Here is a 16,374-nt window from a genome sequence, read left to right on the forward strand (position 1 = left end):
TTTTGTCGTTAGCATCTGTTGCAGCTGAAGTCTGTGTAGTTTTTAATGGACAGTCATCTGCACAACACAATTTCATGCTGAGCAGGAACTGAAAACTGTATATGTGCGTGCATGCACACTCATAGTAATTCAAGCTGAACAATACCATGGTGTGGTAAGGCTATCGGAGAAGCAAGTCACAGAAGAATTGAGACTGGAGGGTGGCTCTGGAAATTATCTAGTCCAACTCCTGCTTGCAGAGCGGAATCAACTAGAGCAGGTTGCCCAGGACCATATCCAGTTGGGTTTTGAAGCAGGGTCTCAGTGCTTGAACTCAAGCTTTTGAGAGTCCTGAAGAGTTTCTTGGAAGTAAGACATGCAGTATGGAACATTTTCTACCTAGTTAGCACTGTTAGTAATACCTTTTAAGGCATCAAAGCAGTCTGAATACTTCTACTTACTTCTAATGGAAAATTCACAAATGTGAGATTTGTATATTGAGAAATTTGACATTCTTTACTTTTCTGCCTAGAAGCCAGAGTGAACACCTATTCAAAATTTGTTATTTCCATCCTTTAAACTATCTCTTCTAGTCTGAAGAGCCCTTCCCTTTCTAACTCCTTCTTGCATGGAAACTGTTTTAAAATCTTTGGTCATCCGTGTAATTCTTATTTGTACTTTGTATTGTCCTCTTTGAAATGAAGAGAGAACCAGAGCTGTACACAGTACTTAAAACGTGGAAGAATAGTGCATTAATACACTGGCATGATTGTATTAATTGTAATTAATACACTGGCATAAGTGATCTGTTCTTGATTCTGGTAATTTGTAACACTTGTTGCATTGATGTTACATGCCTGCTGACTAAGCCTTAAACTGATGTGGAAAAAATTAGAAAAAGGTGATGCTTCAGAAATCTGCCATTAAAGAACTGTGCTTTCTCTCATGTGGCATGTAACCATGCATGCGCATGTAACTCTTCCTGTAAACATTTTCATTTCTAAGTGTTTTTTTTTTTAATATTTAGTATCATTAAGCTCTGTATATGTGAGGACAGCTATATGTTGACCTCTAAAACTTTTCAAAGTACTTACCACGGTTTTGACCCTGAGGCAGTTTTTAAGTCAAGTCATAACAGGTTTTTCTTTGAATCCTTCGGTGAGTAGTTGGACCTGTGACCATTGAATTACAATTTTGAAACTCCTGCTGACTCTTGAGGAAGTCCAAAGAACTTTCTCCACTTACAGCTCTATGGTGTAAACCTCCTTGACTTTCCTACCCTTATGTTAATACAGCTGTGGAGAATTTGTGTAGCTCTTCTGAACTGCCCTTTTATCTTGAGAATTCCCCGTACTCTGCCTACTGGTTTTCAGGCCTTTCTGCTCCTAATGTATCTTTTTTTAATTAGCAGACTAATATGCTCATGAAACTTTAGCTGCTTCTGTCTACTTCTGTTGAGAGACCTAACACAACAGAATTTGTTCTCTACTGCCCTGCTTTTGGAACAGAGTTCCACTTACTTGAAAGATACCCTTTTATTGTTAGTTCTCCTTTATCTTGATTATTTTTACCAAAAAAGACTGTACTGCATATTGTAACACAGTTGTCTGGAAGAGGTAATTTAATGGTACAGTTTCTCTAAACCTTCTAATTGGACTTCAGACCATTTTTTTCTCGTTTTCCTGCATGCACTTTAACTTTATAACTGCTCCTTCTATTGAAGTTTCCTGAAGTCAAATGGTAGTGGTGGCTTTTGTGCTTCTTTTCTGTCAAGATTCTCACTAGATCACAGTATGTTTTGCTACTAAAAGCTAGACCTTCAGTAACTGAATCTTAACCCAGGCTTTTTAGTCTACTTGAGGCAAAACCAGTGTGTTCTTCCTGTGAGTTCTCAAAAACGTACTGTACATTTACTGAAATGACTGGAGAGCTTTTTATCTCAATGAGTTGATGCATGAAACTCTTCAAAATATTGCCTTGTAACAAGGTGTAAGCTGCTGAAAGCACAGGCATGTGGCTTAAAAGGTCTGGAGGCAAGAAGTCAGGAGGCAGAGATAAGGCAGATGTAAAACAGCTGGTCGGAAAGAGCTAAAACCTAGGAATCCTCAGGAACTCGAGTATTTGACCTCAGTATTAATGAGGTTATACTTCCCCAGGCTGTCTCTTTTTGACTTGTGTTCTCTTTTCAGTTGAACTATAAATAACAGCTGTAGCAGTTTATAGGACTATTTCTGAAGCACGTTTAAGGTGGTTACTGTTGATGCTAACTTAAATTGCTGCCATGGGAATTCTGTTATTGTGGAGTAATTTCTCTAAGATAACATATGGCTGATGCAGAAGGCTTAAACTGAGTTTCTCTAAAATTGTTGTCATGCGCTTGTGACTAGTCTTTTAAGACTGCTTAACAGTAACTTAGCCTGTCTATTAAGGCAGTCCCATTTGGCTTGGAAGCTTAACTATAATGGCTGATATTGCATAGAATGGTTTGGGTTGGAAGGGATCTTTAAAGATTATCTAGTCCCACCCTCATGTATACATCCAATAGCCACATATTTGAGTAGAAGTGTAGTGGTATTTTAGGGTGGTTAGTAGTGTCATGCTTAATGACCCTTCTCTTTGGTGGGTTCAATTTCTCAAAACATTTATATTGTGTCCAAGTGAAACTCGGGTTTTTTTCCTCAGTTACATAGCTGCTCTAATCTTAAGTTGCCACAATAGTTAGACTTCAGAATGCAGCAAAACTGTTTGTATAACGGACTGCCTATACTAGGAGCTCCTAAATGGCCCAGGATAGCTCTGTTGCTGAGACTGACAGGCCTGCGCCCTTCTGTACAAAGTTCTTACTCTCTGAAAGAGCATGGCCACACATATGTGTTCTGGATTTAGCACTGGCCTGTGCTAACTTTCAGACTGTGCCTGGGAGTCTTCTACAGAGAACAGTAGATTTTGATAGTAGAATCAAACAGGGCCACTCTAGCAATATAAATGACTGAACTGCGATGCTGGGGAACTCTGGCACTATGCAATTGAGCAGGATAAATGTTTCCATGTTGTGCACTAGAAGTGGGAAGGGGTATAGCAAGCAAAAGACTGAGAAGTTCCTTACTCTAGCTGAATATCTTGCTTGATTGTTATAGTCCTTGCCCTTCTCATAACACTTGCTACATGCCCTCTTTGTTGCCAGATCTACACTGAAGCATCCTAGTTAGGAACAACTAACTTTCAAAAGAATGAACATGGCATCTGGAGAGGGAGGAAAACTGATAAGTAAGCAAAACATTGTTTTTTCCAGTTGAACAAGCCCAAACCGCCTGATATCAACTGTACAGATCAGATGGGGAACACACCATTGCATTGTGCAGCATACCGTGCACATAAGCACTGTGCATTGAAACTTCTAAAAAATGGAGCAGATCCTAAAATAAGAAACAAAAATGGTGAGTACCAAATGAAAGTACATAAAGTGTTAAGAGGAGACAGAAATTTTACAGCTTCTATAAGCTATGTTACTTACCACTCAATGTTTTGGGAAAATCTTATGGTGCTTTACAAGCTTTGTATCACTAATAAAGGAAGCCCAACACTGACTAAATTGCAAGAGACTTAAGAACTGTAGCAAAATATTCATTATATATGCTTTTATTTTCCAAACTTACCCATTTCTAGAAAATTTACCTGCTGTCTGTCTTAACCATGAAATGTGCCTGGCTTTTGTTTTCTTGATGCTAAACACTGAACACAGGTAACAAAAAAAGTGGTAAGATTGAAGATGTGGCCCAGACAAAGTGACTCTTCAGAAGAAGGCTTCTAATGAAAGCAAATCCAGGAAAACTTTACGCAGATGTTATGCAAACTGTGTACTTGTCATCTGATTAAAGATGCCTCTATCTTGATATTTGTGAATGTTCTGAACTGTTTTATATAGCTGAAGAGTTAAAAACAAATAAGTACGAGCAAAGGCCTCTCTGTGACTAGCAGAACTCCGAAGGACAGTTCAGTGCACTAAAACTTAGAGCCTTTTTAGTCTTCTGCCCCTGAGGAGCGTATGTTACCCAATTCCAAGTAAACGTAGATGCTTGTGGGACCGAACTTTAATGGGTAAACACAGTGTCAGATTATTTTTAAGTTAAGTACATCTAGGTTTATTTGCATCAAATTCTCATGCCTTGTCTTGGTTACTAAACAGATCAGACACCCCTTGATCTAGCCCAAGGTGCAGAAATGAAGCTGATACTGGGAGGTAAAACTGGAAAGGTAGGAACTTTTGTATCCGTTTAAAATGCCAAGGCTGTCTAGTTGAAGCTATTCCTACATGAGCTTTAATTTCTATGCAGGTTATCAACAAACCCCTGAGACGATACGAAGGTTTCCTATGGAAGGTATGTCTTACTTCCTTTTCTAAAATAGCTTATAAGATCTCAAAGTATGTCAGTGTGTCCTTTTCTGTACTTAAGTGAGAGTTGATGAATGAGGGAACTTTTCAATAATACATTTGTTAAATGACTTGACTTTAATCTAGTATATTGGATAAATTGTAGATGGGCTGGCTGGGTGGAGCAGTTACTAGATTCATGGCACTCTGATCTTAATCTCAGTCCCTAAAATATCTCTTCGTTTCTTGGTAATTTTTGTGGCAAAGCTTCACTGTGGTGAGGTTTTGTTCCTTGTCTGTGTGGCGGGCAAAATGTTGTGGGGTTTTTTTTCTTTACTGAATAGATGTCTTTAATAGTCTATGACTAATATAATATCTTTAATAATCTATGACTAGTATTTTGCCACAAGTTCACCACCTTCTGGAAATCTAAAACTTAGAGGGAAGATGTCAGTCAAGTGGTTGTTTAAAGCTTGTTTTGCTCTGATACTCAATTGAATCTTTTTTTCCTTGTTAAAAAGTTTTTTTTCAATCTTCTACATGAATGCTTCATTTTTATATTCCTTAATGAAATTTTTGAAGCTTCAGTGTAAATTTCCCTGTGTATTCACTCACAATTGTAATATAAGGAACTGTTTTTAAAACAGAACTATGTACTAAAGCTTGTGAAAGGTAAAATGTTGTAGTTGGGTATCTCAGTGTGTTTTGTTTCTCATTTGGTTTTATAAAGTAGAATTGTGTGGTGATCAACAACCACTATAATATTAAAAAATGCAGCATTTTAATATTTCAGTTCTTACTGAATAGCAGGCTCAACAAAACTTTTGTCTTTAGGTATTTCCAAAAAAAAGAATTGCACTGTAATTGTAAAGTATTCTTAGGTTGCTGTGATCACCAAGATATGTAAAACCTAAAATGTTTTTCTAATGACTACCAGTTTTATGAAATAGCCTTCAAGCTATCAAACTTACTGGGAATAGTAACTCTTCAGCTGTTAACCGTACCTGGCCTTTTTTGTTGTGGCTTGTTTTTTGTTTAGTTTTTTTTTTTTAATTCTTTTTTTAGAGCTCACGGTTTTTTGGTTGGAAACTCTACTGGATAGTTCTAGAACATGGAGTCCTTTCCTGGTATCGGAGACAGTAAGTTCTGTGTTTAAATTTCTGAAAAGCGATTTAAATAATTCCTGTGTTCACTTTAAATCTTTTTCTTTCAAAGAGCTGATGCAGCGAATAATGATCATCGTCAGGGATGCAAGCATCTAACACAAGCTGTCTGCACGGTACGAAGTGGAATGACTTGTAACTACTATTTTTTTTATGTGATGGTGTTCCATACCTAGACAATGAAAACTTCAGCTAGGTTGGTAAGCATGCCTTTGTTATAAAAAAGGGAAAAAGCTTGTGCTGTTGCAAGAAGTGCTGGTTCTTGTCAAGCAAAGTATTCTTATATTTAAAGTGGCCATAAAGCTCCTTCACTTCTTTCCAAAGTCTTGAAGATTTAAACAAACATAAGGCTTCCTAAAAGCATGCCTCTTCAGTTGTGCAAAACAACTGTTTGGAGCATGTGATACAGAATAGCAAAGCTCTGGTTCCTCCTGTAGCTGTCACTGGCTACTTGTGACTGATTGTGTAACCTAAGTTGATCTTGGTTGGAGAACTGATCAGTTCTGAAGGTGACTTTTGGAAAACTTCCTTAAATTCTGTTATGCTTGTGGGAATCCCTTTTGGAAGGGGTGAACGGAGGACAGAGGAAAAACAGGCCAGGTGTCGTTTAGAATACGTAGGAAGATGCAGTGTTTAAGGAAAAGGCATTTAGGATAATTTCAATACTTTTTCTTCTATAACTAACCTGTCCTAGTTCTATAGATTGGCACCACAATTTCTGTTAAACTACAGTTATATATACTCCTACTATATGAAAAGCGACTCTTCCTTTTCTATATCTACAAATTCCTTAATATTGGTGATCTTGCGCCACTGCTGAGATTTTGTCTGAATCAAGTGGTGCAAGTATATGCAAATATAGTATTTTGACATAAAGAACCTCTATATTCTTGTTCATGGTGTAAAGTGCAAGACAGCACACTTTGCAAAACTGTTCTGACCAAGCTTTTTGTAAACTATAGTTGTTTTGCGTCAAAACTGAGGCAAAAACTTCTGAGTTAAGAGTAATTCTCTACCTTGCTTACTCTTAATTTTTTTCTTACTGATTCATTATACTAATTTTGTGTTTTCTCCACAATAATTTAGGTAAAATCTACAGACAGTTGCTTCTTTTCTGTCAGGTGTTTTGATGACACTGTTCATCGTTTCAAGATTCCTAAAAATAGCCTTCCGTCTCAAACTAGAGAGGTAATAATGACTCTTTATCAAAGGCTTTGCAATGTAATAACTTCTGTAATGAATAATTTGCATACTACTTGCTATGGATGCATTAGTAGTGGATTCAGTATCTTGATCATCAGGACTTGGTAACATAAGTTGCAGATATTGAATCTTTTAGCATGACTATAGACTAAATAGCAAAAATGGACAGATTGTCATCTCTTCTTTAAAATTAGTGTCACCTTGTTTTCCAGCTCTGTGCCTGTATTATGCCCTGTAGTCTAACTTCTTCTTTTTCTTTAACTTCTCCATGTGGTAAACTTCTTTTGCAACTTCCTTCTGTTGCACTTTCTTTCATAGTTCATTATCCTAAACAAAAGAATGTTTAATGGTACATACTACTCCTAGCCGTTCTCCCAGATGACCTAATAAATTACATTTTCTTAAAAGGTGGGTCTGAAACAAGAGAGTAACTTTTTTTTTTAGGGCTATTTGTAGCGTAGTTACTATTGTACTTCTATAGGTGTACTAACTAGAGATGAAGTAGGGGTGGAGGCAACTGGAGTACTGTGTCCAGTTCTGGGTTCCCCACTATAAGAGATGCGAACAAACTGAAGAGAGCCCAACAAAGGGCCACTAAGATGATTAAAGGGACCAGAGCATCTCTGATACTAGGAAAGGCTGAGAGAGCTGGGACTGCTCAGCCTGGAGAAGAGGAGGGTCAGGGGGATCTTGTTAACGTGTGCAAAGAGGGACGGAGCCAGGCTCTTTTCAGTGGTGCTCAGTGACAGGATCAGAGGCAATGGGCACAAACTAAAACACAGGAGGTTCCCTCTGAACATAAGAAGAAAATGTGAGGGTGACCGAGCACTGGCACAGGTTGCCCAGAGAGGTTGTAGAGTCTCCATCCTTGGAGATATTGAGAAGCCATCTGGATGTGGTCCTGGGCAACCAGCTCTAGGTGGTCCTGCTTGAGCCTGGGGGTTGGACCAGATGACTTCCAGAGGTCTCTGCCAACCTCAGCCACTCTGTGATTCAATTAACAGGAAAAGAATCTACCTCTTAATTATGATAGTGCTTGAGGTTTTGTACACAGAGTTTGTCATGCATAAGAAGGCAGACTTTGTCACAGGGACCTTGCTGTCTAAACAGAAACCCAAAGATGCAAAATACATTCGCTACAGTCTTTTCTTAATTGATGTGACTGGTTTTTTTATGTGACCTTGGATAGACTGAGGGGTGGGTTACATTTGTGCTTAAAGTTTAATCAATTACGTCTGTGGCACTCTGACCACAGAGAATCTCATCTTCAATACGTTACAATTTTTAACAATCTGTTTTCTGCTTATTAAGGTGTCTCATTTTACTAATGAATATCTTATTCACATCAATAGAAAATTTTAATTTGTTCTTTTGCATGTATGCTGTTGCCTGCTGGGGATGACCCCTGAAATGTGTATTAACTCTTTTTTTTTTTTTTTCTGTTCAGAGTTGGCTGGAGGCAATAGAAGACCACTCTGCATATAGCACTCATTACTGCACACAGGAACAGTTGAGTAGTGATGAGGAGGATGATGATACAGTATCTGTTACAGAGCTACAGGATACTCTGAAAGTATGTACTGAGTGCTTTTTTGGCTCATGCATCTAGGCAGTTGCAGATTAGTACTGTTTTGTGTTGAAATACCGTAGAGTACTTTCGGCAAAAAGTAACGATTCTTTTGTCCCATGCATGTATAAGTGCTTCTTGTATTTGGATTGCTTACTGTCATGTATTCCTGTTTGGACTGTATGCATGAAATGGCATGTTTATCGTAGCTACAGGGTTGTGTTTTTCAGTTTTACCAGCACTACTGCAAGGTAGAAAGCTGCTTGAGACTTTCAGCCAGGAGAGGGAGCCTTGTGTACTGTACTTGGTGACACCAGACTGGAGGATAACAAAGCTAACCTTCAGCGAGCTCTACCTCTATAAAACAGGCAATGAAATGGCCTAGAAATGATCCTTTTAACACCTCAGGTCACATTAGATGCATTTTGCAGTGATTGTTCAGACCTGCAATGGAGATGAGTCTTCCTTGATAATTCTAGCTTTCAGCCTGTGATTCTTGCTTTTTGCCATACATATACTTCTAAAACCTTTTACTTTAAGGGAAAGTTGACACTGCAGCGCAAAAATCTTCATGTGACTGAACTCCAAGTGGCTTGTACCATACCTTTTGGTAAAAGAACTCAAAGTAGCTCATGGCAGAACAGAGATGGGAGGATAACTGGTGCTGGCAGTTCCCAGCAGCGTACAGAAGAAGATGGTATTATGTAATAGATAACTGTCTCCCAGTCAAATGTAGGCTTGGAATATGATGTTGGGGTGGGTTCCTGCATGTCACTGTACTTGCCATACATCAGTTAACCTATGCATTTGCTTATTTTGGCCTTAGGTTTGTCAAAGAACAAGGAATGGCTCTTCCTGGGTTTTCAAACTCTTTAATAAAAAAGGGGGGAAAATGCAAAAGCGGTACATACAACATAACTTTGGGGCTTGGTTTGCTATGCTAATTTAAACAAAAGCCGGTTAGCAATATAATGAGCATAAATCTTCTGTTTGCTTGTGTGTCTTTGAAGGTACTTAAAGTAATTTCTTTCAGTTTTAATGTATCAGTCTCTGTCACTGGGAATCTTTGTTAAGATTTAATGCTCTCCAAATTTAAAAATTTCAGTATAGTTAAGAGAATAAATATACACTTCCCTTAGAACAAGGCAATTCTGAACTAGCTATTCTTGCTGTCTTTCAGAAAGCACAAGCATGCCAACAAAGACTCAGTAAAGAGATTTCAGACTTTCTTGCAATGGTTAAATCTTTGGATGCTACAAAAGGTAAAACTTATTCTTCTAAAATGTAGTTTCTAACCAGCAACTAATTCTCTTTTAAGCAGCGCATGCTATAATTTCACTGAAATTAGATTTTCAGGAGCTTGAAAATATAGGACTGTTCTCATTGAAAAATATTCAAATAAAGTAACATTATAGTAATTGCTAAGAACTAAGATTTCAGATTTGGAAAAACAACTAAGTACGTTGATTGAAAGAAATTTTATTAGTGGCTGTAAATGTAGTGAAGCTGCCTTTATATATAGTGCTTACTGAGTAGTATCATAGGAATATAACGCAGGGGTTCACTTTCAAGGTTTTAAAAAATCTGTAGTTGGTAGCTTATTGCAGAGCATAAGTGTCCCCTGACAGGTACAAAGAGCTAGCTGTCTTACTCTAGCTTTCCCCTCAAAAAACTTGTCTTGTAATGAGTAGAAACACAATGAAAGCTGAGGCATGATAAACAGGACGTGAAGAGAAATCACAAAACTATACAGGGAACTGCAGGCATGGTGTGATGGGATATATTCCCCAGACTTCTGCCATGAGTTTTATGCCAGATTTTAACTTCTTGGGCTTCATATTAAATAATAACTCTTAAATTAACATGTACTGGATTTTTGCAGCATAACTGCCAAAAAATAGCACAGGCATCAAGCTGTTAGAGATTACAACTTGTTTCATTTAATGCCTTAAACACGTACAGAAGTTGCTCACGTATTAAATGCGCAAAGGAGTTCTGTAAGAACATCTGTCGCTCCTTTGAACCTGAGTCTTAGTTACATATTGTGACTAAAATTTATGAAGCTCAAACTAGAGAGCAAGTTGTTTATCTGTACAAATCTGTAGTCTGTAATAGCATAGCAGTTTTGGGAGGAAAAAAGTTTTTGCTCTTCCATCCCTGTGCCTTCCCAAAAGGAATCTAAAATACAGCTTTTTCTCCATATGCTACTGGGGTAAGTTACTGTGTGATGTTAACCTATCTTGCGCTAACTGAATTTTTACTGAATTTTTATTTTGCAAAGAAAAGTAAGGTTTCATAATACATGTGAGTGTTTTATTGGGAAGTCTTTGTAATTATAATACAATAAAACTGAATTTTTCACAAAAAGCAGTTTGAATATTAGTATGAGGTGGATAAATTCCCTTTGGTAGATGTAGGGGCAGTTTCTCTGTCCCCGTGTTGCTGACCTGAAGAACCAGTGAGGACATTCACTTTTTTTTTTAAATACACAACTTGAGTAACCAAAACCCATAGTAAAGCAAAAAGAGATACTATCTCTTTCCTAGAAACTGCTAGTCTTGGCCAATAGCAGTAATAAGTTCCCATTTTCCTCCCAATGAATGTTTGTAACTTGATGGCTCAGTGAACTGTTTCCAGGTTCATGTGTAACCTCCGTAGGTCTCAACAGAGAAAACTGCTGCAGCTCTCCCAATTCTCACATTGGGTTGATGTAGTATCTTTTAGAGTATTTGAGTCCTCTGGCTCCAGAAGAATGCAAATTTCTGAGTTAAAAGTCCTTCCATGTGGAACTTCTCCTAAAAGCTTTTGAGTTAATATAAAAATGGCTATCTTGGGACCTGATATTTAAAATTCTCTCCCTAACTGTCTCCACATGCTGTTCTAAATCCAGGTATCTTTGAGATTTATGCATATTATTTATTACAAATAAAGATGTCTCCTGCTCCTGCACTCAGTGTGTTGCCCCTCCTTCTAGAGGCACTAGCTGTTCTTGATAGGAGTCTCTACTAAGAGCAGCTAATTCCAGTCAGTAGTGAGCTTTGGAATCAAAGACAACAATTAGTGTGTGTGTATGTACTGTATCTTGTCCTGCACAAGCAATATAAGTTGCAAAATAAATTCAAGAACTGTCATTGCTGGACCTCTTAATCTTTATTGGTGTGACATCCGCTTGAAGCACCTGTGTTACTAAACGGTGTCAACTGAGCCTAGAGTCTGCGGCCACTAAATGAACACTTATTTTAAGTGCAACAAGTATGCTTCCTGAGAGAATGGCTTGCTTGACTTCTGAGGAATTGCAGCACATCACAAAACTTCAAAGATCAACTCAAACATTAAATAATTTCTACCAGCTGATTGGGTTGTCATGGTTTCCTGCTGGTTCTAAACATGTAGCCCCTTCTATAAATGGTCATAGAAGTCAGGATGTGAGGTGGCATTGCTCTGCAAGCTGTACTACTTATCCAGAAGATGAGTCCATGAAAATAAGATCTCCTTCCCCTTTTATTCATTAGTGTCTTTGTAACTCCCCATCTATTTTTCAAATGTAAATCTCCAGCTGCACTGTGGTAGGCTTTTTCTCTTTTATATAATACCACAACAGAAGGCAAAAAAAAAGCTACATTTCTCACTTTAACTTACATTAAACCAGTGCAGTATCCTTTGTATTTGAATTCTGTCACCTGGCAACTCTGAGGCTTTTAAATCTAGAAAGTGGTTAAAGGGGATAGTTGCTAGTCACTTTTCCAGTGTCTTCCTGCCACTTGCAGCGTACAACCTCTGCTTTCTAAGCCATGCTGAAAGAGAAACTTGATCCATTGATGTGCCACTAATACCAGTATTAGGGAAAGGATGCAAAAGAAAGAACTTATGTTCCCTCAGTGCTACTTTTGCTTGCCCTTTCCTCACACAGCTCTTACAGTGCACCAGCCTTCCTGTAGAATATGAATGTTACATCTGAATTACTTAGAGGAAAAAATAATTAAAAGAATCCTGTAGTTTACAGTGTCCTCCTAATGCTACTAATCTTTTGTGCTTTCAGAAATATCTTCTCCCCTCCTGCAAAAAGTTGATGTGGTCTCTGAAGTATCCCAGGAAACTTGTGAAGCTCTGGCTGACTGCCTCAACCTATTTACAAAGCAAGAAGGGGTATGTATTGTGCTGTGTGGGTCTATAAAGGGTCTGAATAGCTTAGTATGTTTTGCTAGTTCCCTGCTTACCTGTTACAAAAATACACACACACACCTATAGAACTTCATATTGTTGGTAAGCTGTCCTTTTGCATGCTGAATGTCTGATGAAAACTCATGCTTCTAGAGAAAGAGTAGCTAAGTTCCTCTACAAAAGGGTGTCTTAGTATTTGAGTGTTCAGAAGAAACCCAGATTTTGCTTACAAACTACTGCTTGTAATGTTCAAACTGAATGCTTAAATTCAATGAAGCAGTTGCTTTGCTAATTTGAAGGTTAAAATATTGAGAAAATTCTTTTTTTTTTTTTTTGGTACTGGCTAACTGAAGTGTTGAACAATATTGCTTCTGAATTTGTTTTTCAGACCATGTGCTTAGTGGGTGTGCGAATGCTATCTATTGAACTTCTGGCTTTCCCAGTGACAAATATCTTGCATGGTGTTAAACATAATGCAAACGCTTCAATTTGGGAATATATGTCAAACTCATTAATTCCTGGGGTAGGAGATCTGGTATTTTTCTCCCTCTCGAAGATACCCTAGTACCATGGAATAAACTTGTCTTCCTGTATTGTGGTAACAGTAATCCCTCAGTTAGGCTCTTGTTGTCATCAGTAAGCTGTGTTTCAAAATGAGGTTTGTGTTGGTGCTGTTAGTCTTCCAGTTATTTAACAGCGAGCTGCAAACACTGGCTTCATTGTCTAGGTTTGGTTTAAGATTTTTTTTTTTTCATTCCTTTCCAAGCCTTTTTGTCTCCAGTCACAAGTCTTCTAGACTTACTTGAGTCAAGCTCTAGCAGAGGTGAACAAGCATTGCTTTTTTACATTGAGTTTTTTCTTTTAAGAAAATCTAATATTAAAGTTGCCGGTTCTGTTTGTGGATGAGGGGGAAATTGTTACAACAGTGGGTGTATGGTGTTAGTATTCCTTAATTGTGTTGGCATCTTGCTTCAAGCCAGACTAAAATAGCTTCCAGAGTAGAGTATGGCAAAACATATGGTGAAATTGTAATTTTACCTTACTTGAACTTGAACAGTCTCAGTAGGCGTTAGAGGCCTTATTTTAATCTGGAAGCACATAGATTTGGGCACAGAGAGGTAGGCTGAGGTGTGAACTTGAATTTCCACCATAGCTAGTGAAATCAGTCAGTCATGACAGGGAGAAGATGTGATCCTGGAGAGTTTTTTGTCTTGATATGTTTAAACTTCAAGCTATTGCAACTCCAGAATGTAATGCAGGCTTTTAAAGATGCCACAAGCTCATAAGGGAAATTACAGCAGCAATCTCTTCCTAAGACTTGAACCTTTCCAAAAAGTTATGTTTCTTGAGCATTATTGTTCTTAAACCCACAGCATTTGGTTTTGTTGTCTTTTACAAGACAGAGCCCTGTTCTTTGCCATTCAGTGTTTCTAGACCGTAGTTCTGTTGGCATTGCAAAAGCAATATATTGGGTTCTGCATTAGCAAGTGATAGGACCCCAATTAAATGCTTTAATATTCCTTCCAAGTATATTGAATAGTAAAGCGGAACTCCAAAGTATCAAAGTCTAATATAAAAACGTCTGTCTAAAATACTCTTAAAAAGATCTTTTTTAGTGTTTTGTTTCTCTTCTGATCATGATCTCAGTAATGAAGTTAAGGCTTAGGTGTTGTGTTTGGGAACAACTGCCATGAATGCTCCGCTCTGGCAATAATTGGCTGCTGTCAACTTAAAACTGCTGAACTACCTTCAGGAAGGATAACTCTACAACTGTTGTATAAAAGCTGCTTTCCTGCCTGCCTGTTGTCTCCAGGCTGCTTTTGTTGTCAGCTGGACTGTTTGCAGCTTGTCTTACAGGGACTCCCTGATAGGACTTCCTCTGAGTAGAGAGGAATGACTTGCTCCACAATACCTTTCGGCTGTATTGTGCATGTCCCATGAAATCTGGTTCTCTCTAGAACAAACGTTTTCTCAAGCTTGGTACCTTTTTTTATCTTGGCTCTTTAAGGAGAATTCTTTTCCCCTCTAACTGAAATTGTCAGCGTACCAGAAGCCACTGCTTGACTAATGAGAGGAGAGGCTGCTAACTTAAGTAAGAATAACCACAGTGAACACACTTTTTGCCTTTTAGAGAAGACTTTTTGTTTAGTATTGCCCATCTCTGTGCTGTGTAAATTGTAGCATAATTGTGCAATATGCAAATGAAACTGCTAATACAGCGCTAAAGAAAAAAACGATATAAAGGTTCAACTCTCTTCCACTTGCGTTAGAAATGGTGCAGGAGTGTGATATCCAAACGCACCATCTGTCCGCTGCTTCTCCTTCCCCCCAGCGGGGCGTCTCCCCGGGTGCCGCCGTTGCAGGGCTCGCCGTGCGCCTTGTCGGTGGCGGCGGCGGTGGTGACGCTTCCGAGCGGCTGCGGGAGAGCGCGGCCGGGTTCCTCGCCCGGCCGGCGGGCGCCGTGGCCGCTGTCCCCGGAGGGGTGGCGCGGCCCGCTGCGGTGCCGGCTCCGGGAGGAGGGAGCCCCGCAGCACCGTACCGCCCGCCACCCGTGCCGGAGAAGGCGTGACCTCACCGCTCCGCACGGCGGGAGCTGCTGTGACGCCATAGAGGGGAGCGGGAGGGTGGGGGAGCTTCCAAAAATAACCCACTGCGGCGGGGCTCGGTGCGGGGCGGCCCCGGCGGGCTCTGGGACCCGCGTACCCTGCGGCTCCGGCGGACCGCCCCGCTCCGCCCGCGGCCCGTGAGCGGCGGGCAGGCGCCCCTGCCCCGGCGGCGGGGCGGGGCAGGGGCGGGAGCGCTCGGCCTGTCAGGCCATTTTTAGCCGGGCTGGGAGCGGGCTGCCGCCCCGCTTGTTTCGGGTTGGTTTCCTCCGCCCCCTCTCCGTCCCCCCCGCGCTCGGCGGGACCCGCTGGCCCTGGCGGGGCGCGCCGCCGGGGCGCGGAGCAGCGCGCGGGCTGCGCGGGGCGGGCGCGACTGCCCTGCCCTGCCCTGCGCCGCGCTGCGCCGGGGCATCCGCCCGGGTCCGCGGCGTGGTGCAAGGTGAAGGGGCCGCCCGCTGCCCGGCCCGGCCCGGCAGCCGCCGCTGCTGCTGCTGCTGCAACCCGGGGCGGCTTTACCAGCCGTGCGGGGCGAGGTCTCGGAGCGGCTGCCTTCCCGAAGTCGGTTCCGCGGTATGTAGTGTGCGTGACGGGTTGGGTTTTGGGTGGGTTTTTTGGTGTGTGTGGTTTTTTTTTTTTCCTTTTTCCTTCTTGACATTGAGATGAACCCTTCGGTGTCAAGCGGAGAAGGTAGAGATGAGCACAGATACTTTTTGCCGAACAATTAAAACATGTGAGGGAAAAACGAAGATAATGTGATTGCTTTAATCTGAGTATTTATTGAGGCGTTTGTGTCGGAGGTAGTGCAACTTGAAACGTTTTCTGCAGTGACTTTGGCACAAGGTTAGTAAGTATTGTTTCAAAGCAGGACTTCCTTGTCCTATTTCTAGCAGATATCAGAACCTGCATTCTAAAAGCAGTTTGACTCCAGTATTTTTATATTCTAAGGTATTTTTATATAGTTGTAGGAGAAGTTTAGCTTAAGGTTCTTTGCACGCTCTTATGTCTGCTAGATTTTCTGGGTGAGTTTAAAATTTACCTCCAGTACTTGAGCTGCATGCACTGAAGCTGTATGAAACTGATAGGAAAGGTATTCTTTAAAGAAATCAACTTTATTTTTTTAAGCTTGCTTCTTCCTTAACCAGTGCTAGATATAGTGTGCTGATGAATATCTTGATTCTCCTAAGTTTCACTTTTACCATCAAAGGTTATATTTAGCAGTAAATTAAGAGCTCGTATTGCATGAGTTTAGAACAAATAGCAGTTGTAAGCTGACTTCATTTGTAGTCTGTTTGTGGCTTTGATCTTCTTCCTTTGATTGTAGGTGTT

The 16,374-nt window shown here is 40.2% G+C and overlaps 1 protein-coding gene across 4 annotated transcripts in view; it reads left to right on the top strand.

Annotated features, from left to right (window-relative positions):
• OSBPL1A (oxysterol binding protein like 1A) overlaps positions 1-16,374 on the top strand; it is an 80,770-nt gene that overhangs the window by 15,453 nt on the left and 48,943 nt on the right. For 2 of the 4 annotated variants that reach the window (XM_050892189.1, XM_050892188.1), the window contains 9 exons: positions 3,272-3,416; positions 4,166-4,233; positions 4,314-4,358; positions 5,417-5,490; positions 5,567-5,630; positions 6,601-6,702; positions 8,165-8,290; positions 9,465-9,546; positions 12,324-12,430. In XM_050892189.1, coding sequence (XP_050748146.1) covers positions 3,272-3,416; positions 4,166-4,233; positions 4,314-4,358; positions 5,417-5,490; positions 5,567-5,630; positions 6,601-6,702; positions 8,165-8,290; positions 9,465-9,546; positions 12,324-12,430 — 813 coding nt within the window. Of the gene's footprint in view, positions 1-3,271; positions 3,417-4,165; positions 4,234-4,313; positions 4,359-5,416; positions 5,491-5,566; positions 5,631-5,694; positions 5,715-6,600; positions 6,703-8,164; positions 8,291-9,464; positions 9,547-12,323; positions 12,431-15,468; positions 15,619-16,374 lie in introns of those variants that run through there. The other 2 variants (XM_050892190.1, XM_050892193.1) reach the window with 2 other exon arrangements.

The sequence above is a fragment of the Gymnogyps californianus genome, chromosome 2 (assembly GCF_018139145.2).
Source record: "Gymnogyps californianus isolate 813 chromosome 2, ASM1813914v2, whole genome shotgun sequence".
NCBI classification, from domain to species: domain Eukaryota; kingdom Metazoa; phylum Chordata; class Aves; order Accipitriformes; family Cathartidae; genus Gymnogyps; species Gymnogyps californianus.